This window comes from Paroedura picta, chromosome 2 (genome assembly GCF_049243985.1).
Source record: "Paroedura picta isolate Pp20150507F chromosome 2, Ppicta_v3.0, whole genome shotgun sequence".
Taxonomy (NCBI): Eukaryota; Metazoa; Chordata; class Lepidosauria; order Squamata; family Gekkonidae; genus Paroedura; species Paroedura picta.
Window position 1 is genome coordinate 160429931 of NC_135370.1, and position 24700 is coordinate 160454630.

General features: G+C 45.0%; 2 protein-coding genes across 3 annotated transcripts in view; one reads left to right on the top strand and one right to left on the bottom strand.

Moving 5' to 3' along the window:
- Nucleotides 1-97: 97 nt before the first annotated feature.
- UBR7 (ubiquitin protein ligase E3 component n-recognin 7) lies at nucleotides 98-14300 on the top strand. Its single transcript, XM_077323540.1, has 11 exons — nucleotides 98-407; nucleotides 1119-1252; nucleotides 2735-2795; nucleotides 3768-3863; nucleotides 4386-4439; nucleotides 5177-5282; nucleotides 6261-6433; nucleotides 7616-7741; nucleotides 9141-9303; nucleotides 10834-10895; nucleotides 12545-14300. Exons 1-11 carry the CDS (start codon nucleotides 246-248, stop codon nucleotides 12635-12637), a joined length of 1230 nt encoding a protein of 409 aa, XP_077179655.1. The 5' UTR covers nucleotides 98-245; the 3' UTR covers nucleotides 12638-14300.
- A 2477-nt stretch (nucleotides 14301-16777) lies between these two features.
- BTBD7 (BTB domain containing 7) overlaps nucleotides 16778-24700 on the bottom strand; it is an 81355-nt gene continuing 73432 nt past the window's right edge. For both annotated transcript variants that reach the window (XM_077323542.1, XM_077323543.1), the window contains 2 exons: nucleotides 24192-24617; nucleotides 16778-22358 (listed from right to left, as the gene is read on the bottom strand). In XM_077323542.1, the coding sequence (XP_077179657.1) occupies nucleotides 21543-22358; nucleotides 24192-24617 (1242 nt within the window). In that variant the 3' untranslated portion in view covers nucleotides 16778-21542. The remainder of the gene's footprint in view (nucleotides 22359-24191; nucleotides 24618-24700) is intronic.

The following is a 24700-nucleotide window of genomic DNA, read 5'->3' on the forward strand; positions in this document are numbered from 1 at the left end:
TCTTCCCGTGATTGGCTCCGGCCACTCACGTGCCCCTCCGCGCGAGTCACGTGGCCCCGGCCTTTTGTTCCGCGCGGAGCCGTTTGCCTCTCAGCGTCCTTCCTGTGCGCGCGCGCCATAGCCGTCTTCCGCTTCCGGGGCTGTGGCTGCGGCGCCTCCTGGTGGCGGTTCCAGAAGCTTTCCCGCCTTTTCCTCCTCCGGCTTGTCTTCCTCGGCTGGGCTCGGCGAAGGGGCTGCTGCGCGAGATGGAGAGAGACGCGTCCGAGCCTGTGGCCGGCGACGGGGAGAGGAACGCGGAGGAGCCCGTCGTGTCGCTGGCCGAGGTGCTGGCCGAGAACGAGGAGCTCGAGAAAGAGGCGCGCGCCGTGCTGGGCGGGAGCGACCACGAGCGTTGCAGTTATTCTCAGGTGAGGGGGGGGGGTCGAGGGGGTCCCCCTCCTCGGCGCCGCTTGGGGGGGGCGGCGGGAAAGGGACACCCCCTCAATCCTAGGCGACTTGTGGACCTCAGACTTAGAAACAGAAGTTTAGAAATGCCACATACACATAGAAGTGTGTGCGTGTACAAAACATAGGGTGGGAGGACACTGGGGTTGTAAAAACACAGCCGCAGTTAAAAATTGAATTTCAGTGGCCTAAACAAAACACAGTTCTCCATTGTGAATGGTGTCCAGTTTAGACTATTCTTAACTCAACAACTGTTCCTTGAGTGGCTGATTAACATGCTTCCTTTATGATGGTTTGTCTACTTGTTTCTTGTGTTTAACTTTGTATAGATATTTTGATTTTGTGTCCTTCCTTTTCTGTTTATAACTGGCTCTTGGCAGGTAATTCTAACTTAACTAGAAATGGAAGAGGACCTGCAAATAACATGAAAGCAGCCCTGGTTGGAATAGTGCTGTTGCACCTATACCTGGCAGGATCAGTATACCTTCTGTAGCTTTCCATCCCCAAATCTCCAGGTGTATACCTGTTCCAGTGCCCTGTGCCTATAGCTACTTAAGAAATACAGAAATCATTAGAATTTGGTTTGCTAACTCAAGTTGCTGAGTTATTTCACCTGAATTACTCTGAATTAATCTTTTTGTATTTCTGTTTTAATATTACTCTTGTCTTTACAGGGAGCAGTGAAGAGGCAAGCCCTGTATGCGTGCAGTACTTGTACACCAGCAGGGGAAGAACCAGCAGGGATCTGTTTAGCATGCAGTTATGAATGTCATGGAACGCACAAATTATTTGAGCTGTATACAAAAAGGTAATACTGACTGCTGTATTTGTTTGGTGAAAGACTATTTTCTGAAAGAATACTTGCACCATGTTGTAAATCTGTAAATTTTGAACAAGCTGCCATTTTATTTGTTTGCACACAAGGAAATGCCTAGTAAATGTTCTCGGGAAATCTATTACTTCTAGTTGGGAAACATTACTTATATGAGATTCAAAGAATGCACAAACCATTTTGTTTGGGTATATGCATTAAAAAGAATAGCAGCCTTTGTTAAAATGTCTTCTAAGACATTTACATGGAAAAAAGCATGTAGCAATCGAAGCACTTATTTGCTGCAATGGTATTTATAATTTGTGAGTCTGCAGTGATAAATATCCAAAATCATGAAGGCTGAAAAAGTATGGAAAGCCCAGTGCTTTGCAGCTCTGTTCATAATGTTATGTTAGGTTATCTGTATCCAAATTTGAACACAGTAGGAGTGGTGATTATTATTTTATTAATATTATATTTACCATCAAACTGCACATGACTTATGGCCATCCCATATTGTTTTCAAGGCAAGAGACATTCAGAGGTGGTTTGCCAGTGCCTGCCTCTGTGTAGCAACCCTGAACTTCCTTGACAGTCTCCCATCCAAATGCCCACCCTGCTGAGCTTCTGAGATTGGGTTAGCCTGGGCCATCCTGGCAGAGCAGGACAAGCCTGAGTAATGTGTGTGTCAAGTTACAGGTGATTTAAGTGATGGTTTGCAATTGCCTGCCTGCATAGCAACCCTGCTATTCCTTGGTGGTCTCCCATCCAAATGTTAACTCTGGCTGACCCTGCTTATCTGCAGAGATCTCATGAGATCAGGCTATCAAGGGCCATCTGGGTTAGGGCAGATTGAGTAATATTAGGTCATAAATCAGGAGTATATGTTTCAGTATACAACTATTTGTCCATATAAATTTCCCACGTAAATAGAAATGTGATTAGACCGTTTATGTACTGGAGGTTTCATGCTGAGCTGCAGCTGGAGTTTTAGTCGTGGCAGGTTGCCCCACCTCTTCCTGCATCCTCATGGGGGAGCATTTGGCCCGGTGTACTTCATCCGCCCCCAATTTGTGCTCCTGCATGGGAGATGGGGCAGTGGAGTTTCCAGTGCGTAAACGGTCTTAGAAGGAGAAGAGTTGGTCCTTATTTGCCACTTTTCTCTACCTGAAGGAGGCTCAAAGCGGCTTACAGTCACCTTCCCTTTCCTCTCCCCACAACAAACACCCTGTGAGGTAGGTAAGGCTGAGAGAGCCCTGATATTACTGCTCGGTCAGAACGGTTTTATCAATGCTGTGGCGAGCCCAAGACCACCCAGCTGGCTACATGTGGGGGAGTGCAGAATCGAACCCGGCATGCCAGATTAGAAGTCTGCACTCCTAGCCACTACACCAAAGAGGCTCTTTTAATGGACTATTTGCTTCAGCTTTGCTTGAATTGTATGAAATATTAATACTAAGAACATTTTGTTTCCTCCAGAAACTTCTGCTGTGATTGTGGAAACAGTAAATTCAAAAATTTGCAGTGTAAGCTACTTCCTGTAAGTATAAAGATAAGAACTAAAAAGGTAGTTAGACAATTGTTTTTCTAGCAAAAAACCTTAATCAGGTTCTGGTATCAACAGCTGTGGTTTGGTTGCGAATATTCTGGTTTTGGATAAGGCATTAGAATGGTAGGTGTCCCCCTCCAAGTAACATTGGATAAAAGTGACTATCTGGACCCATATCAGCCAAATCACATGCTGAGTCTGGGGTGACCTTTTTATATGAATCAGTATAAATCCTGAATCATTGCCTGGAGGATATAGTGTGATTCATGAGGGCAAATAAACTACTGTTTAATCCAGGTAAGACTAAGCTTCTGTTTGATAGTGGTAAGGCTGATTGTGGAATAGCTTACTTGGGACCGGGCTGTATGCCTTGGAAAGCTAAAATTTGTAGATTGGGGGTGCTGAATCAAATCTACAATTGGATGCTCAGATTTCAACTATAACATGCAGCATTTCTAAACAGTTCTGACTTTTCAAGTAGTGAGATTTGGCCCCAGTTTGGCTGCTTTTTCATCATTTCCAAGTTAGCTTAGATTTCTGTGGTATACTAAATATGGAGCTGTCCCTAAATATAACTCACAGCTTTAATTAATCCAGAATACAACAGTGAAATTGCAGTTTGGAATTCTTTACCACTAAACCATGCTAGCTCTCCTTTTATTTAACTTAAAAGAGAAACCTATGAACCATATTAGATTCATCTGTTAAAGTTTTCCCCCTCCCCCAGTTTCATGCTGTTCTCAGTGTAAAATCAATTAATCTACTGATTAGCCAGTACTCTGATTTATGAAATCACAAAGTATTTTATGCATCAAAATCATAAGGCCTAATGAGAGATTCAAGAGGAGATGCTTGGTATATATTCAAGATACCAAGATTTTAATGTTTCTCGAGTGGTGAAGTAGCAAATCCTTTCCTGTTTACATTCTCCCCTCCCTTCTGTGTTCTGTAATTTATTTCTAGGAAAAGGCAAAGTTGAATCCAGCAAATAAGTACAACCACAATTTCTATGGTTTATATTGTGTCTGTAAAAGACCTTACCCAGATCCAGAAGATGAGGTAAGATGGCATCCTAGAGCCTTTTACAGAAGATGGAAATATTCATTTTTTCATTATTTGATCAGTAAATCTACTGCATTTATTTTGTTACATGTGTTAAAATGAAGTAAGGAGTCCAAGGCACAGAGTTGGCAAGATGATTGCTCTGCATTTTGTGCTACTGTTTTGCATTACACTAGAAATCACAGAAGGCTTCAGAAACTAGTAGAATTGTTTTGCACAGTATGTCTATGGCATCTTATTCACAAAATACTGTCTGCTACTTTGTTAATGCAAATAAGTGAAACAAGGTAACTAAACTATTTCCCAAAAGTGCTAGTACTGCAGTTGAAACAATTACATTTGCATCTTGAATGTCTGTTGCTTTATTTAAGATGACAGGCATATTGCATGACCTGCAGTTAGGTCATGCAATATGCCTGCTCAAAAGAAAAAGGGAAATTTTATTTCAATAGATTGAGACTGCATTAAGTGGGGACTTGAAGAATTGGTACATTTTGTAATACTGTGTCTCTGAATTAGATTCCAGATGAAATGATCCAGTGCATAATTTGTGAAGACTGGTTTCATGGAAGAGTGAGTACATCTAATAAAATAACTCCATTAAATAAAAAGGGATGGAAATGTAACTGTAAACTGCCTGACTAGATTTTTTTTCTAGCTTGTAAAAATCTTTTAATTTTTGAAGCTCCTTAATTTAAAATAATTGTGCAAATCCCACAAGCACTATTCTGGAACAATTATGCTCCAGTTCCGAACCACTATGCTTAATTTTATGTTGTGTTGTCAAATCTCAAATTTACTAGAATGCGTACTGTTTGAATAATTTGAGTTTATGGATTTCAGCTTTTAGTCTGGATGAAGGTTATGAGATAAAATTAATTCTGGCTGGCTGACTGGCTAATGCCGTGTACATTAGGGTAAGGAACCCTGGGGTTATGTGGCTTTCCACAGAAGTTCTGGTGGCCACTGATACCACTATATAGCACAGGAGCCACTTCCCCTGTTGCTCTTCAGGCCTAGTCTCTCCACAATTGAAAAATGGTAAATGATTGATTGATTGATTGATTGGCTGACTCCTACATCTTACTTCAGTGCTCAGTTCTCTGAAGCGTCTTGTCACCACTTCTGAGATTCCTAAAAGCCTGAAAAATATTTCAGGGTTTTCTCCTAAGGTCAAAACATTGAAAAAGGCTACATTAGGGACATGGAAATTATGAGTTTATAGTTTCCTATGCTTTCCAGTTTTACTGAAGAACTATTTATTGGTCTGATATTGCCATGTGTTCCTGTTTTTCTGCCCCTCCTCCTAGCATCTTGGTGCGGTTCCTCCAGATAGTGGGGACTTTCATGAAATGGTGTGTCAGGCATGCATGGATCGCTGCCCATTCCTGTGGAGCTATGCCTCTCAGTTAGCAGGTGAGAAGAATAAGAGCAGTTGGTATAAACAGTCTTCTGCTAGAGAGGCCTCCTAACTTCCTTCAAGGAATGTGCTTCAGTATTTTAGTTTTACTGATTGAATGAAACTGGTCTGTTCAGAATGTGAATATTGTTACATCATTCTCTGAACTTTTAGGATTTTGTCTTATTAAGAACAAAGTGTACATACACTCACTGCTTAAACAGTGGTTAAAGTTCATCCTTGTAACCTGCGTGTTGGTTGTGATAGTCAATCAATTGCTTGTTACTTGGAATTGGGGGAGGGGATGACCCCTCATGGGAGCTATTAACATGGTCAGGATAGCATTGAAGGTACAAAATCGTGCAAGATTGAAGCTTGCCACCTGTAAATGTAAATAATCTTGTTGGATCTGAATGTTTTTTCAGCTGGTGAAGGTGGTGGTGGGGCTTTGATTCCCCCCAAGAAGCCATACTAGGGATATGGACCCTGCATGGACACAAATAAAGGCATAGAGGCTGCAGCGATAAGGGGCTTTGGGTGAGAAGAGAAGGTTGACAGGTGATTCCATATTCCACTGCTCTTGAGCAGTCTCTGCACAAGTGGTTTATTGGATCATCTGAACCCACTCTTAAAGAATAAAGGAATGCAAGTGAGATTCTGTAAACCTAATCCAGCAGTTGCAGGTGTTTAACCATGATGGTCTGAAGCTACAGAACAAGGTTTTGAGTCCAGTGGCACTTTTAAGACCAACCAAGTTTTATTCAAGATATAGGCTTTAGTGTGCAAGCACAGTTCTTCAGATATCTTGAATAAACCTTTGTTGGTCTTAAAGGTGCCACCACAGTTCATGGACATCTGGAGAGCCACAGTTTGGCCACCCCTGCATTAGTGCCCCCCCTCCCCCATTCCATCAGTTCATTTCCCTGTTTGTCGGCTGATGGCCCTTAGAACTTGACTGCAAATGATCCACCCCCTTGGATGTTTGTGCTTTGTAGTTCCCACTGTGACCAAAGTTAGCCCTGCTGCTGAAGATGGTGCCATGCTGAACGTAGAAGAAGATGAAGAAATGAAAAAGGAAAATGGTACAGACTGCCATGTAAAGACCAAGGAAGAGAAAGCAGTGCCGAGCAATCAGCCATCCACCAGCTCTGGGACTGAATGTTCAGAGGCAAGTCCGGGTTCCTTCTCTTGCAGGTTAAGGCTCCAAGTTGTCACAGCTGGGTTTGAGATTGTTAACAGGAGGGAGACTCTTTTAAAAAGTGTTGTAGCATCATTGTAGCATAGTGGTTGTAGCATGTTGTAGCATAGCAGTTAACAGCAAAGAAATTGGTGACATCAGGCACTTTCAAGAGGGCCTCTTGCTGGCCATGCTATTTCTGACTGTCTCTAGTGCAAGAGGCAGCTAGGAAGGCATATTAGGGCTGATCTATGCAGCGTCTCTAGTCCTGTGATGGCATAATTTTGCACAGGTGTCTGCTGCTAGAAGCCCTGGACAGACAGAATGTGGGTGTGCATGCAGTTTGCAACCTGAGTTTGCATCTTCCTGGTAGAAGAATTGCCTAGGAGCCTCTACCTGGGAAAAGAGTTCCCTGTGGGATATCAGACAGCACAAGCATTTGGTGTGTGAAGTGCATGATCCCCTGTGATTAGGCAGTTTTCATCCTACCACGTTCACTAGTGGTATAGGAACACAAGGTGCGTGTTGATACAAATTTAGCACAATTCCACTTGCGCAAGATCTTGTGCAACCCTTAGAGCTTTCCCCCCTGTACATTATAGTGCCCAGAAACTGGTTCCACAGTATCTTACACAAGTGGAAATGCAAGTGTGGGTACAATAAGATTGACTTGCCAGAAATGGCTTTAGTGCTGTTCCCACTTGTATGAGAACTTTAGTGTTCTCAGAGGTTTTGTGCAGGATCCAATTCAGTGTCTAAATTTGGCTCCTGATAATATAGCTTCTGTAGCTTTGTACAAGCTGTGACATGCTAGGGAGAAGGTGGTAGCATGCCAAAGGTGCCGTTAGAGCTGGGAATAACTGAGGCATGCTTCACTTCCTGTGATGGTGTTCCGTGACACCCTTGGCTAGAAATATTTGCCAAGGTGAGGTTTTTATCAGTCCCATATTAAGAAGTTTGGTGTGTGAGATAACCTTTTGAGAATCTAAGGTGTAAGTTAGGGTATGTGTTCTTTGTGCACAAGTGTGTGGCATCCTGGCCCATTCCCCATAATATTGCTGAAGTGTGGAATTAGAAGTAGATAGTTTTATGTACGACTGGGAAACTTAAGAGAGCTGCAAGCCTTGTGAGTTTGGAAATGGAAGTGACAAGCGGTTTTTAATTTTACTACAGGCGGTTAAGAATGAAACCACCTGCAGACTGCAAGAACTTCAAACCAAGCAACACCTAAAGACCAACACAGCCACATTTTGGCCTCACAACTGGCGGAGCAAATTGTGCACTTGCAAAGAATGTACGGTATGTAGTTTCCTTTAGTGCAGTCTGTGGTTGAAGGCTGCAGAAATACCCAGAATGAAGATTACTTATTAAGCTGTAACTGAAGGAATAGGAACATAGGAACAAGCTTTCTCAGCCAGGGTTTTGCGACATACTGGGGTTTCTTGATGACTCTGGAAGGGTTTCCTGAATGGGTGGGAGTTAATTAATTTTTAGTATTTTTTTAAAAAAATTGCTAAACATTTAACAGGTGATCTGACCATATATAGTGATGCCCCCCCTCCCAAAATGTCCAATGATGGTCCTGGATGGGGTGGGAAGGAGGGAGGCATGTACACAACTGTGCTTCCAAAGCATATTACACACTATCACACCACTTCTGGGGTTTCTTGAAGCCTGAAGAAGGTTTCAGTGATCTCTCAATGGTAAAAACGTTGAGAAAGGCTGCATTAGGAAGTAGTACCTTGTTCTATGTTGGGAGAAGTTTGTCTTAAGAAATGCACAAAATTGGAAAGGACAAGTTATGAAGACATGGCACTGGTCTGCGACACATATAATCCATTAGTAATGTGAAAAACTGGCCCATTGGTTGCCATTGGATGCCTTAAAATGGGGAGAGGCTACCAGGCATGCTGACCTTCTGGGTGATCTGGCTATTCCTGTCCTGAGCTGTAAAGGTAACTTTTCCCTCTGGACATGAGCCCAGAATGGGTGGCTGCAGGCTTCCTTGACTGGCTTGGCTCCTCCCCGGAGTTGCTCTTCTCTTTGGGTTCAGAGTAACGAGCGTCAACTGTGTGTCCTTGTGGCTCCCTTCACAGCAACTAAGGAGTGTTTGAAAGCAAGTCCTTCAAAATAAACATGTCCTGAAAGGGTGAACGAAAGCCATGTGATTCAGATGAAAGAAACGCTGAGCCCATTGCATGAGTTTTGGCATGAAAAATCAGTTTCCATTTTTTAAGGTCTGATGCAGTAAAACAGAGATTCTAAAGACCAATGACATAAGAATTTTTTTTTTCTGCCAGATAGGTTTTATATTATTGCATTAGTTTTATTGGTTTTTCATGGGTTTTGGGTTTTATCTGATTGTAACCCGCCTTGAGCCTCCGGGGGGAGGCGGGTAATAAATAAAATGATGATGATGATGTTTGAGGAGCCAGCTTGTGGAGTGGTTAAAAGCTAATCTGGAGAGCTGGGTTTGATTCTCCACTCCTCTACATGCAGCCAGCTGGGTGACCTTAGTTCTATCAGAGCTCTCTCAGCCCCATGTACCTTACAAGGTGTCTGTTGTGGGGAGAGGAAAGGAAGGCAATTATAAGCTGCATGGAAACTCCTTCAGAGAGTGAAAAGTGGAGTATAAAAACAAACTCATGCCACAGTGTGTTCGATGTGCCCTGAGACTTTTTACTACTTTGTTTTCTAGAAAATGTACATGGATCTGGAAGTCTCATTCCTCACAGATGAATGTGATACAGTCTTGGCCTATGAAAACAAAGGGACTAGTGACCAGGAGGCAGACAGGAGAGATCCCCTGATGGACACACTTAGCAGCATGAACAGAGTCCAGCAAGTAGAGCTCATCTGTGGTAAGTAACTTCCTTGTGTAGTTCACAGATGCATTGTCAGAACATTCTCTCACAGGAGAACTTGAGGGCAGAGGGGGCACATGACTTTCTTATTTAATGGGCTCTTGACTTTCAGTATCAGCTAATTTCGCAGATTGGTAAGCGGCAGAAATGCTGTCTGGAGCTGTCTGCCCATGAGGCTGGGAGTTCGATCCCAGCAGCCGGCTCAAGGTTGACTCAGCCTTCCATCCTTCCGAGGTCGGTAAAATGAGCACCCAGCTTGCTGGGGGGTAAACGGTAATGACTGGGGAAGGGAATGGCAAACCACCCCGTATTGAGTCTGCCAAGAAAACGCTAGAGAGCGTTACCGCAAGGGTTAGACATGACTCGGTGCTTGCACAGGGGATACCTTTACCTTTTAATTTTCTAAAGTTAAAAATTTCTTAAACTTATGTAGACCTTTAACATCATATCTGTGAGAATGCCCATACTGAACATGCTCAGGTTGAGCACTACCGTTTCACTTGGCTGCTCCAACAGAGACTTTGTTGACCACACCCTGTGCTCCTCTTTCTCCTTCCCTCTGTTTACGTGGACCTAGGGCAGTACAGTCTGTTTTGCTTCTGCAGTATACTTCTGATAACAAAAGCAAAGGCACTGTGCACTCTGTACTACTTGTATGAGCTCTTACTTTGTTCAATGTATGTTGCTGCTAATCAGGAGGAGGCACATGGAGTTCCATAGTGGAGTGAAGCCCTTCCATCCCGTTACCGGAAAGCTTACTTAACAATTCTTCTAACATGCAATATTCCTAAGAATTTCTCCCAGGTTTCCGAGCATATCTTCCACTATTAGGATAAGAAAATGGGTCTCTATATTTTGACAAAAATTCTAGTTTAGGAAGGTGATGGTGGTGTCTTCGAACTCATTCTGTGGTTATTTTGGAGTGGATGGGATATAATTTTGTGTGACTATTGATGGGCATTAGATTATTGACCTGTGTAAGGAAAGGCTTTGTTTCACTCACATTTAGATGTAGTGTTACAGTAACATATTATTTGTATTTGCTGGGCCCCAAGATGCTGCAACCGATATTTTACAAAATGTGAGGCTTCCTTTTTGAGGCATGTGTTATTCTAGATGGTACAGAGTTTGCTATGTATAGCTTTCTGGGAAAAGAATGGAAGTCTCTGTAGAAAGGCAACAGAAAGATAAGATGGAATCTCTTTGATAAGATGGAATCTCTCATAACTCTGGCATCGCATTTTGGTTCAGATAAGCCTTCTGCCTTTTCTCAGGGAGGTAATACTATTGTTTGGACTGGCCTTTAAATGATCAAGGGTAATTGGGACTGCCTAGGATTGAAACTTATATAGAATTTGTTTCATTGTGATCTGTGCTAAACTGTTGGACACAAAAATGAGTGGGGGTTGAGAAGTAGTAGTAGGGCAAAAGTGCTTCTTTGTATCTTTGTCCAGTAAGCAAAAATGAAAGTAAAGGCTCCATCTCTAAAGCCTCAACTAAAGCAAAACTGTTTTTTTCCCTAACTAGAATATAATGACCTGAAAACAGAGTTAACCGACTATCTGAGAAGGTTTGCAGATGAAGGAACTGTAAGTATGTTTTGACTTAGTATTTTATTAATATTATTATACTGGGGGATTTTTGGAGAACTGGAAACTACTGTCTTTTCATCAGAAATAATCAGAAATAAATCATAAAGATATGTTGTGGAAGAAAGACATTCCTAGGTCCACAGCACTGATAAACTTGCCATTGGAACTGGTAACTTCTTTGATTCAGAAAGGTGGTGGCATTCTCTGTGTTGGAGTGTTTTGAACTACAGTAAAACAAAAAACCTCAATTCCTACCCGCTTAAAGACCTAAAATTTGTCAACAGCAGCAAGTTAACCTGCACAAGGTTTTCTTCCCACAAGATTTTCACAAATTGATTTAAGCCCTATGACTGTTGTGGGGACAGCCTCACCCAGTTTCTTCCTCATTGCTACAGTCTCAGTGGCGTTTTGTTTGAGGCTCCCCACTCCCTTCATCACGTGTTCCTGAGAAGTGGGGCAAATGGACATGTGCTGCTTATGGGATCCTTCCTTCTTACTATATTTGTGACGAAGAAATGCCTTTTGGAGCAGCTGAAGTTAATTTAATCACTACAGTAGCAGTCAATTTTATGTTAATCTCAGATTTTTTGATAGCCAACTTCTCATGCTTACAGTTTATGTACACAAGTGTGTGTGTGAAGAATTGAGGGATGCAAATAGAAAATCCCACCCCTGAATCATTCTGCAACTTCTCAAGGGGTTTCCCTCACCTTTGACCCTCAATGTTCTTTGGTATCTTGTTGCATATTCAGTTGCCATGCTGGTCTTGCTATTTTCTAGGTTAAATGACCTTATAAACTAATCTACAATTCTGGAGAGCTGTTCCCTCCAATTATGTAGATCACCAAGCAAGTTGGTGGCTTGCTTGGTGAGAAAGAGCCAGCCTGGTGTTGTGATTAGGAGTGGCGGCTTCTAATCTGGTGAGCCAGATTTGGTTCCCCGCTCTCCCACATTCAACCAGCTGGGTGACCTTGGGCTTGCCACAGCACAGATAAAATTGTTCTGACTGAGCAGTGATATCAGGGCTCTCTCAGCCTCACCTCCCTCATAGGGTGTCTGTTGTGGGGAAAGGAAGGGAAGGTGATTGTAAGCCGCTTTGAGATTCCTGGTAGAGAAAAGAGGCATATAAAAACAACTCTTCTTTTTACTGCTGAATAAAGACCAGCCAGTTTCCTATTAAGCTACAGTGGAATAAAGGATAAAATCTTGCCCTTAGCATTCCCTCTCCCTTTCTTTGTGATGCTTCAGTGATAATAGATTAATCAGTCACATGCTCTGTCATGTCTTGAAAGGATCATGGAGCTGTCCTCTGGAAAGCCCTGGCTGAAATTAAGCCCTGCTGCCAGGGAAAAGAGAGACTTAAAAAAAAGGGGTGGGGGTCGGGGCTGAAGGGAAGAAGACAATGTAACCCACATGGAAGAAAATGTCTTGTTTTTGTTCCCTTCAGCAGCCCAGTTTCCAGACTAGAATTTGATCTGTTCTTCAGCTAAGAAGAACCACAAATAATTGCCTGACCTCCAGATCATTTCATGTTAAGAAATCTAAAGTGCAAGCAGAGGATGTTTTGTTCATTGCACAACCCTAGTTGCACCGTTTTGGCTTTGTCAGTTCTTATATTCTCTTCTCCCAACTTTATTTTCCAACAGGTTGTTAAGAGAGAGGACATCCAGCAATTCTTTGAAGAATTTCAATCTCGAAAGAGGAGAAGGACAGACCAGATGCAGTATTACTGTAGCTAGACCGGCTTGGATGTCAACCTGCAAGCGTTTTCAGGCATATCGGCAAGCTTTCCACTCCTCTCTCCCCTCTCTGCTTTTAATCTACTTTCTTGCACCCTGCGTGGTCTCTAATGTGAGAGCAGCTGTACTAAACAAAACACCAGATCATGTTTCTTTAGACTGTGTTTTTTCTTTGCAAGGAAGGGGATGTTGTTTGATAAATGTCACTTGAACCTTGATGCTAGATATCCTTTGGGCTTCTATATAGTGTCAAAGGTACATGTTTAAAGAAGGAACAGCAGTCCTCCTGAAAGGCGAACTATTTTTTGTGAGTGTGGATTTTAAAATTAAATCAGTGTGCTTGGCAGATTAATATTTAGGATCAAGGTGCCCCATGCGATACAGACCTCTCATCTTTTAACCTAAGAGTTTATATCTAAACGTATATCCATGCTGATTTCTGCCATGTAGTTTGGCCTGTTGACTTCTGCTTTTGAAAAGCTACCCATGGCAAATGTGGATTCATGAGCTGTTTCAGAAATAAAATTTCTAATCAGTTAGGAAAGAACAAGGCTCTCCGTTTGACGCACGTGGATGTATTCCGGATAATAGTTTTTTGCAGGGGGGAAAAATCACTTCCGTCTAGGGTTGCTATCAGTTTTTCTTGCCAGCCTTAGAGAATGTAAATAAAATGCCTGCCACAGGCTGGTTCTGTTAGGTTTAAAGCCTTTGCTGTTTTTAGACCAAAGGGGGAGATCTCCGTTTTGAAAAATAACACAGTTGTATTAGTTTGTAAATCGTTAAAAGGATACAGCTTACAAGGTTATTTACTAACTGTAAAATATGAAGTTGTGATCTTTTTTTTTTTTTGTAGGGAAACTTAACAAGTGTACCACAAATAATGTTAACCAACTTAAATCGGATCAGTTTTTAAGAACTGACCATCTCTTAAGTAGGCTAAGCCAGTAATGTGCTCATGTTCACAGATCCATCCAACAGTTGCCTAAGTAGGCCCAGCCAGTACATACAATATTTGGTGATTTCTCAGCTGTAGGTAAAAGGAGGCACTATGCCATCAATGTTCCATGTTGTTTTAAACAGCCGTAGCGAGATAGTGGCACTTCTGGCAGCGGCAGTGTCGGAGACGAGCAAAAGCTTGGGAAAAGGAAGGCTGCATAAATTCACTTGTGAGGAAGACTGTCATTCTGGAACTTGTTTTTACTTAGCCATAACTGAGAGAGGCACTATATATGGCTGTGGCTGCAGCCTGACTGTCTAGGGAAATGTAAATATCATGCAAATGACACTTCTTTATTATATGCTTTGATACGTGGGGGGGGCATTTTATGCTCCAAAGACACCCTCCCCCCAATGAAATACTCACAGGCTGGTTGATTCAGAATCTTGAATGAAAAGTTTTATCTGTATAGCAAGGATGCCGAGGGAGCATATTGGCTCAGCTACCTTTGTACTGGCAAGAAGCTCCACTCTACATTTCTGGATACAGAATAATGCCGCTTGCCTATGAAAGCAGAACGGAGAAAGGAAATGGGTTTTGCAGCATGAAGAAGTATCTTAAGGGTTAGGGGGCATGAAGGTGTAGTTTATTTTATGTACGGAACTGGATGGAAGTGGAAACAGCTGGAGTGTATTAACAAACCAATAAAGACTAATTGTCAAAACATGTAATATGTTTTAGTCTGTGAAATTGAACTGCGTGTTCCACTGTGCAAGAGCTTGTTCAGTCTTGTGTGGTCGTAGCTTTAGTTTAGTGATGTCGAGTTTTACAGTCTCAGCCCTGTCCTTTTTCTTTGTGGTTTGTACTCTGTGTTCTGTCATAGATGGGATAGAAAGGGCTGTGCTCTGGCAGGCAACATCAGATGCAGCAAAAGCTCTTATTCGGAAAGGAAAAACCTTGATTGTATGCAGCATTGTCAGTGCTTCAGCACTCTAAATCCATGTCGCGTTCCACATGTAGGTATGCAGGTCTGGTTGCAGTTGGCAGTCATGGCAACATACCTACTGAGCGGCACGTTATTAGTACAACACAAACCAGGACTTGTGGGTAAATAACCCTTGTGCTGCCTGGAGGGAAAGAGTGGAGCAGCTGGAAGGCATAGCTGGTAAGCACTGGAAGGGTTTGGAATGCAAAGGAGCCCAGTTAGCTGCAGGCTCCCTTCTACTTCGGGCACTGCCAGTGTTCAAGAGTCCCCAAATCAATTGGCAGCACTGGGCAGAGAGCATTGCAGAGCGTGGGTGCCTGGCCCTCAATGCCTACCGTCTGCAGCCACCCTCCACTCCTCCTCCTAGTTGCTAGGAGCAAATGGGGGGAAAATGCAGCTGTGGTGGCTCAACATGCCCTTCTCTGGCCATCCTTCTAGCGGCAAAGGGTAGAGTGAGGAGAAAAGATGGGTGGGCAGCTCAACCAGCAGGATTCAGTGCCTTCCGCTCCCTGCCACCTTTGTCTTTTCCTTTCCAGCAGTCTCCAGCTTCCCAAAGTACTTGGGTGTGTGTGTGTGAAGGTGAGCCCCCACGTATTTTCAGGTGTTTCTGCAAACCCAGGGCTTTTGTCTGGTTTGTAGAAAGATCCATCTTGTATAGGTGGAGCTCAATATAACTTGTGGTCAGGTCAAATGTAAGAACTCTTTCATTCATTCCTGATATTTTTGGGGTGTCCCTGGCTTGAAGAATGCACAAATGGGGCCTTTCTGAGCTATATGGACAAGTGGCAGAACCAAAAGGATCTGCAGGGGGCATCTTATTATCCCTCCCCTGCTATTCCTTCCTTCCCTGAAAGCCCCCATAGGTCCCTCTCTTCTCCCCAACCATCCCCCCCCCTCAGGCCAATCTCTATTATTTACTTCATTTATTTCTGAACGACCTCCACACCAGGAACCCCCAGCAGCTTGCATTGCAGTCTCCATTTCATCCTGATTCAGGCTGAGTTTCCCTAGCTTGACCCAAGGGCCTTCAGTGAGCTTCCATGGCTGAGTGGGGATTTGAACCTGGGTTTCCCAGATCCTAGTCTGAAATTCTGGCTACTAAATCCCACTGAACAGCAGCCATTCCTGAGTGAGTCATGCAGGTTGCATGGCAGCAGGTTGCTTGCCTCCAAGGAGTCTTCCCTCAAGAACCAAAAAGGCGCTTACCCTCACCCTGCGTTTTAGTGACAGAAACAAAGGACTGAAGATGGGTTGCCTGTCAACTCCCACAATGACCACTTGAGGACATTCATTTCTTAAAGCCACAGGCATTGCTTCTCTTTCATGCCTGGAGCTTTCCTCAGCTTCATAGGAAGCGTCGGTTTGTCCATAATCCACATTCAGTTTTTAAGGATCCACAGATTAGGTTGTTGAGAATCAGATATAGAATCGTAGAGTGGGAAGGGACCTCCAGGGTCATCAGCCCCCTGCACAATGCAGGAACTCACAACTACCTGCCTATCCACAGTGAACCCAATTTCATGCCTCAGTGATCCCCCACCATCAAAAATCTCCAGAATCCAGCCTGGCCTGGAGGAAGTGCACCTACCATTCCACAGTGGTGTCAGCAATTCCCAGGGTATGCAAGGAAGGGCGCAAGAGATAAACACTGGCACATCCCTTCCTGCCCACCCACTGACATTCTGCCTAAGTTCATATATCGATGCTGAGACTGACAAAGAATAATATCCGTTACTGCAAAACATGTGCCTTTAGTGTTGATGTAACTGAGAAACTATGGAATATAGTGCTACATAATACGGGATTGCGTGAATTAACTATTCCCTTCAACTCAGGGTGTGACAAGATGTACTTCTTAGACTAGGAATAATATAATCGCAGGGTGTGGCAGTTATGCACAATAATTCCCATGTATTCCCCAGAGGCTCAGGGCAGCTTTTAGAAGAGCTGGTTTTTATACCCCACTTTTTAACTACCCAAAGGAGTTGCAAAGCAGCTTACAAACACCTTCCTCTCTCCACAACAGACATCCTGTGAGGTAAGTAGAGCTGAGAGCTCTGAGAGAACTGTGATTGGCTCAAGGTCACCCAGCTGGCTGCCTGCGGAAGGGGCGGGAATTCAAACCCCGTGTTAGAGGCTGCCACTCTCAACCACGACACTGTGCAGTCAAGGAGCAGAACGTTATAGTCTCTTGTGATGAAATCAAAACAACCTCATGTTAATTTTTCTAGACAAGCCATTTATTTGAAATGCCAACTATATGTAGGATAAAGTCAGTGTTAACATGCTTCTCAGCAACAGTAGAAAAATAGAACCAGTGAAAACCTTTTTACAACTGTAATGGTACTCAAAAGAGAAATGTATTGTTTTACAATGCATCACACAAGACTAGAATTCAATTCTAGAGGTACCTAAATAAAAATACTATATTTTCTTAAAAAACCAATATGTACAGTTGAAGCGTAAACAAGTTTTACAAAGTCCTGGTTATGCAGGTTGTAGAAAAAACACTTGCATAGGACATGAAGTTGGTTTAAGAAAATTTCTGAGCCTTTAGCATTGAAGGCACTTGACTTTATACCAGTAACAGCACAAGAACAATGTAACATCATGGACACATAACACCTTCCAGGAATACATACGAGCACAGAAATACCAAATTCATTTGTCTTCTCCAGCTTCACCCACCATTTCACACATAACCCTTCACCATATAACATATCACGGTTGGAACAGTGCTACCTGCAGCCCATTTCAAAATATAAGTTATATAAAAGATGAGGGGGCAAAACCCAGGAGAGGGCCAATTCATTTTTTTTAAGGTGATGGAAGGGAAAGATCAAAGACAGGAAGTAAATCCTGAAACTTTCTAGACAGCTACGGTGACCTTAAAGGCTTGAGGGAAAATTAAATAGCTCTAATAGTGTCTCCTTAGACTTTATTGTAAACACGTTGACTAGGACCCAAAATGTTGTATGCGCACAGAACCTTTTTTTCCGGCAGCCGCTCTGCCAGAAAAACGCCCCCTCCCCCAAGACGGGGGGCCACTTCCAAGCAGTACCTGCTGTGGCATTCAGCTGTGTGGTTGGAAGTAATGCTACAACACAGCCCCACCTGCACACACAAGGTGCTTTGCACGCCCCCACCCAACAGAGCTCTCTAGATCCTGGCCATGGATTAGAACAAACACATTTCCCCCCTGATTTGCATGTGCCAGACTAGTTCTGGACAAGATTCTGCACGGCCTCAAAGCAAAATTAGCCAACAGTGTACATACAGTTTCTTTCCGTACTTTCATTTGTATACCAATTGTTCAGTAAGCAATTCTTTTCTCCTATCAAAGCCACAGATGCACGGTTACTAAATACGTGGAATTTCCAACCATTTATTCAAAAGTGCTTCATGCAAACAAAGGGTTATTATTTCTTTAAGCTCCTAAAACTGTTCTGTGCATGGAAGATGCCAAGCACATGGCACTGCTGTTGATGACGGCAACACCCAGCAGCTGCCATTCCACGTGTCCTCCTGCTTCTTGGAGCACAAACGGACTGGAGAAGTCATCTGCCCAGCAGAATGTGAACGTTGTTTCACCTTATGGCACAAATAATCCTGTTGGGATCAAGTTCGTTCCTGGGCCGAGTCAAACCCCTTAGCGGCAGCTGTGCCCTTCTGGCTCCAATGGGTCAAAAAGACTTCAGTTGCGCCCTTTTAGCTGTATTTTGCTGACAGATCTATAGATAATTGTCAGCACATGACAAAGGAAGGAAGGAAGGAAGCACACTTTTTGTAAGGAAGCACACTAGGAATGTGGGAGGACCTTGCGAGCATGTCAGTCAAACAGGGATCCTCTCAATCAAACCCAACAGACAGCTGAAGATGGAGCCAAGAGTGGTGCTCCAAAGCAGGGGTAGGCAAACCTGTGGTCCTACAATTCCCATGAACATCTGGAGGACCACAGGTTGACTACCCCTGCTCCAAAGGATCTCACAGGGAAAAATATGCTACCAGCACACTGGAAGAAAAGCACTAAGGCTTGGATCCTACTATATGGTTCCCGCTGCTCTCTGGCCGCTGAGGAGGCTTCCCTCACTTCGTGTCCTGCCAGCACTTCTGCGTGTACACCACCCATGTTTTTCAAGGATGCATACAGCAAGGCTAGGGCAGCCCAGCAAAGGAAAGCACCTGCAGTGGGTAGAGAGGAGCCATCTTGCAGGATCCCAGCCTGGGTCCTAAATGATTAAAAATAAAAATAAAAAGCCAGAAACTTTTTTCTGTTTAAGTTTTTGGGTATCCCCTTTTCAGGCCTAATGCAATTTTAGGTTGTAATGTCTCGACTGTACCAAAAACCCTACTGGACAAAACTCTATCCCTTCTCAAGATTTGGTTTCCCCTGTAATGCTTTCCCCATAATGTGCTCTAGGGGTAGTCAACCTGTGGTCCTCCAGATGTTCATGGACTACAATTCCCATGAGCCCCTGGAGGACCACAGGTTGACTACTGCTATAAAAGCTGCAATTTGGCCTTCAGAGAGCCAGCCTCTATTAAACAGCTCCTTGCCCAAATTTTATTCCACAGTAAAAACCAAGTGTCAACTAAACAGTCCCTACGAATAACCTTGGCCAATGCTATCGCCACTACTGAGGTGCCAAGGAGTCGTGCTTCAAACCGGTCGTGCTGCTAGATTACACCAGGGATTTGCTGAAGCATTTTTGGGCTATGGCTCTATTGGGGTTGCCTCAGAAGGGGCTACATGCAGCAGCCCAGCATCTGATGCCTAGACACAGCCTTTCCAGTGAGGGGGTTTAACATTCTGTGTGAGGGAATACAGGGGGAAGGAAGAGCCACAGGCTGAACTCTCAAAACCAAAGCCAACCCAACATTCATACCAAACTTCTCTACTCCAAAAAGAAAGATAAAACAAGATCTGGAGAAATGACATATTGAAAACAATCCAAGAGATACTAATTTTCTGAACAAACAGATGTTTTTTCAAAGGCCAGTTCACATGGCCGTTGTCTTGCACTGGGAGTGGGTCTGATGAACGGTCCTAGGAATGGGCCCAAAATGCACCCTGCCAGCAAGGCTACACAAACCTGTCTGTCGGAGAAAATGGCAAGAGAGTAACATGCAAACTAACCCACCAAAGCGGCAATCGTGCAGTGCTGTTCAGCCCACCCTCGGAACGCATTAATGTTTTCACAAGGCATGGTGTGAGATGCTTCACTCTGCCACGCAATGCAAAAAAACCGGCCAAAGCGCCTCTCCCTCTTCCCCCACATCAACAAAGTCACAACCAATATTTCTGTTTTAACAACTGCAAAAACGTTCTCTCCCGCCCCCAACTTAAAGAAGCCAGGAAGGGAAGACAAAACGGAGGACCACAAAACTCTTTTTTTTTTCAGAGCCCACAACAAAGGTGTTTTGTGAATCAAAAGAGGAACAAAAGTTACATTTAAATTGTGTCAAGTATTTAAAAACAGAGTCAGACTTAAGGTAAGAATTAGCCTTCAGTTAATATTCTGATTGAGGTCTTCAGGTAACGGAAGAGCTTTACTAGAGCTGACCAAGATAACAAGCCAGGCCCCTGCTAATCGTTACCAAGCAGTGGTATGTGGGCTGCTTCTTCTGAGATGACGGCCATCCTTGGTGTCAATGGACATCTCTACCTAGCAGCCTCAGGACTCCACTTGGTGTCCATGAAGTCAGAAGAGTCCCCAGGGTCTTCAGCAGAAAAAACAAACAAACAACACACATTCAAGAGGCTGAGAACGAAGAGTTTTAAGTGCTAAAACTGCGTACAGCTCGTGAGGCTAGAACAGCTGGCTCTTCGATCTGGTTTCGATCTCCAGAGCAAGCAGTTGTGGGAAGGAGCGCCAAACAACACCACTCAAGACCAAAAGCCCTTGGTTTCTTAAGGAAAGGCAGAGCAAAGAAGGCAGCAAGCAGTTCTTGTAGGGCCTCTGTTTAGAGAGGCAGCCCTCTGAGGAGACCAAGCAATTAACACCTATGTCGGATGTTAAGCTGCACCTTCCCACCTTTCTGTGTGTGGTATGAAACTGTCCCGTCTCTGCATATCTTTGCCAAAAGAAAAGGAAACTCGAGAGAGATCATCAATCTGCAGGACTCAAACTATTCCTAATATATCCTAACCGCTTTTATTGTGGTTTAATAAACCACGGGAAGTTAGTAAGTGCTTCTTGAGCTTCCCCCAAAGAAGAAAGGGGATTTGTACTCCTTGCTTTCCACAGAAAATTCCAGCCACAAGCATGAGTGAGTTGAGGGCTTGCTACATCAGGACGGAAGGCCAGCTGCCATAGACTTAGTAAACAGAAGAGAGAGAGAGAGAGAGAGAGAGAGAGAGAGAGAGAGAAGGCTGGATTCTTGCATGAGTGGTAAACCAAGAAGGTTTCAGACTTTACCAGAGTAGTTACTTAGATGTGCTGTTCTTTGGAATTCCTATAGTCATTCAAAAATGAAGACAGACATTCTCACCATCTTATTAGAAAATACATTTCACAGTGTGCAACCCAATGCACACAGAAAACGGGGAGCTGAAAGACATCTATAAAAAGCGGAAAGGTTGTGAATATAGAGTTCTTTAGAACGACTCAAAAGTTTCAACATACTAGTACAAAAAAAACAACAACCCCAAATTAATGTACAGGTGCAAACAGCGACCCGCCCCCCCTCTTAACAAACAAACAAAAAAGGTACCAGCTAAAATATTTCTTTTTTTTAAGAAGCTTAACAAAATTTGTCCCAACACACAAACCTTGAAGCAGCATTCCAAATAAACGGAGAGCATGCCATTTCTAAGGAGGCCATGTATATACAATTGGGGGGTGGGGGGGGGGGGAGGGAGAGAAGAAAGGAAATAAAACAACAGATTTAGAGGCTGGCATCATGAACTTGCCCAACAAAGTCAGGCCAAAGGTTGCACAAGGACTGGGCAGGTCTTAGGCACAGAGAAGTGGAGGTGGTTTTCAGAGGGCAGACTTTTTGTACATGAAGTCCGGTTTGCTTGGGGAGCGCCGTCCTCTGCTCACCACCTCTTCCCTTTCCAAATCTGCGTTTCTCTGTGCTTCGTGCTCGAGGGGCTCCGCGTCTGGCAACCTCCGGCTGGACTGCTCTTCGTGGCTCTCCGAACCGTATGCTGGCAGAGGAGGTCGGCCGGCCGTCAGCCCGTAGGTCAAGTCTGTTTCCATTTTTGTCCGTCCCCGCAGGTGAACCAGGCCGTTCCCGCCGCTCTCTTGAGCAGCCAACGCCAGATCCAACCTCTGGGGCGGCTGCTCTAAGACATCGAGGTGTATCGGCTCGCTCTTTTGTCTGTGGGGATGTCCTTCTTGAGAAGGCGTGTACTCTCTCCGAGGGTCCTCTAGCTTTTTAGGGGAGAGAGGATGAGACGGGTGGGCGGGCTTTAGGCCGCCGGGCGATGCTTTGCTGTGGCTGTACAAATCTGGGCCGAAATAGACACCCTGGGAAGGCGAAGGAGTATGCCTGCCAGGCGCTGGAGTGGAAGGCCTGCAAGCAGCGTTGGAGAAATCGTAGAAATCCGGATATTCCTGGGGGTTCTCTCTCGCCTCCGGCTTCTGCTCAACGGGATGCTTCTTCCGGGAACTGTGCATGTGCCTTGCCGGGATGCACGAGATATGCTGGGGTGGTCCTGGTCCCATCTCCAGCGCAGGCTGGCCTAGTTCTGTGTCAACGGTGAGCTCCGGCAGCCTCCTGTCCTTGAGAGACATCGTCGACACACCCATCGCAATATCTGGCATCAGTTCATTGAGCACAGGTTGCGTACCCTGGGAACGAGCAGAGAACATTCATTTCCCTCGCGCTATTTTCTTCCCCCTTCTGTTCCAGCTATAAACCACCTGGCCCGTTGCTCCCCCCCCCCCCACTTCCGGGACTGCTTCAGCCGCCTGCAGAAGGCCACCGTTAAGAGCCTGGACTTCTGCCCTCCCCTCCCAAGGGTTGTCCATCACAACCATTATGGCTCGGTGTAGGCAGACAGGTGCCCCTCCGGCTGCAAAAGGATGCTGTTGTTGTTCTGAAAACTGGCAAGGGTCTAATATTCTGCCCTCAAGGCTTGTAATGAACACGCATGAAGCAGCCTTCCCTTCCTCCCCCCACTGGAGATGCCAGGGATGGGATCTGGGGCCTTCTGCAAGTCAAGCAGAGGCTCTTCCACTGAGCCACAGCCCCTCCCCACTGCATAGCCGATTAGGGAGCTACCACATGAAGCTGCTACTGGCTTTGCCCAGTAAAAGGCTTCCCTTACTACACAGGCACAAAAACAATATGGAGTTAGCAGTAGGAAACAATCCAGACTCAAAGGCAGTCATGCCAAGGAAAGAGGATTTTAGGAATAATGGAGAGGAAGAGAATCAGAGCTGCCCCCAATGAGAGTCACAGGAAAAAGGGAGCGAGGCCATCAGCAAGATGAACTACGGTGACCTTTCAGCGTTCAGGCAGACACCAGGATTTCGGCACAAATGCTCCCCAATTCACCTGGCTAACTATACTAAGATCTAATTTCTTCCTTAAACGGTTCCCTGCCAGTCTCCCTTGTTGGCTGCTGCATGTTTTACATCACGAGAGAATAAGCCAGGTTTATATGGGACCCTGTTTCTTCCCTACTCTCAGAGCAGAAGTCGCTTGGGCCCAGCCTTAAACACTTCTTGCCTTGAACCTTTAAGCCCCAAGTTCTCCGCTGTGCTGATTTCATCTCTTAACACCTTGTCATGATTATTCAGCTGAACGCAATCCGATTTAAACGCAAAACCCTGGGACAAAGCCTCAAAGCGCCGACTGCCATCTATGCACTGCTCCCAAAAGCTTCAGTAGCTAAACACTCAAAGTGACAGTAAGAGCGAAAATCCACCGCTACTAAATCCACTTGGGCTGCTCTAGCACTTGTTCCCCCACCAAAAACATTCACGAGCCTTGTAAAAACTAGTTTGGCTGCCCTAAGAGGCTACTGCACGTGTGCACGCAACCCCCCCCCCAATGTCCCCTGACACATTGAAAAAAGAAATCTCTCAAGGCATTCAGAGTAAGCGGCTATGCCAAAAAATAAGTTCATCTACAATTCTCAGTCTGAGCTGTTCAGAGGCATTAACCCTCTGAGTACCAGTGCTGGGAGCCTCTGTGGCCTACTGATTGGCTTCCAAAGGATACCTGGTTGACCCCTGTGTGAAACAGGACAGATGGACTGGTGGTCTCATCCATTATAGAATCATAGAGTTGGAAGGGACCTCCTGGGTCATCTAGTCCAACCCCCTGCACTATGCAGGACACTCACATCCCTATCGCTCATCCACTGTAACCTGCCACCCCCTTGAGCCTTCACAGAATCAGCCTCTCCGTCAGATGGCTATCCAGCCTGTTTGAAAATCGCAACACCCAAGACAGAAGAGAAGCTGCACAGCCCTTATGCGTGACTGCTAGGAAACAACCCAGTGCTCGATCCGTCCTGGAGAATCCTCAAGCTGTAATTAGGCTAGCAGGAACCTGATTCGATGCTCTTAAGAGCCAAAATGTTCTTTGTGGGCGTTCTGCTTAGTGCTCTAGGGTAATGCCCCGTGACATCCTGCCGGCAGGGCGTGTGTGATGAATCTGCTGGGCACACTCACCACTCGCTTTTCCGCCGCCATCACAGCCGCCGCCGCCGCCACGGTTTGTCTTGCCGTGTTAGTGCAATCGGGAGGTGTGGCTTTGACCCCGGACAGGTAGATGGGCGGGGCCACTTCCGGTGCTGTTCTGGGGTGGAACAAGGAACGGTTGCAGGGGTACGAGAAGGACCGCGGGGGGTGCTGCTGGCTCTGGGCCCTTGGCTTCCACCCAACTTTGAACTGGTTGTGAATCGGAGTGGCGGGTGGGTGGTAAGGGGGCGGGGGAGGGGGCAGCGGGGGATGGAAGGCCACGAAGGAGTCGAGTTCTGTAAACAGGGTTTCCGCGGTGGGCGTGCTGTTCACGCGGCATCGCCCCCCGGACTGCCTCAGGGTCAGGAGTGGGCTCTCGTCGCCAAAATGCTCCTCGGGGAAGAACTTGTGAGGATTCTGCAAGACAAAAAAGGAAAGGGGTCCAAGTGGCTGCAAGCGGGGGGGGGGGGGGAAGGAGGGCATCCTCCACCACAGTCTCC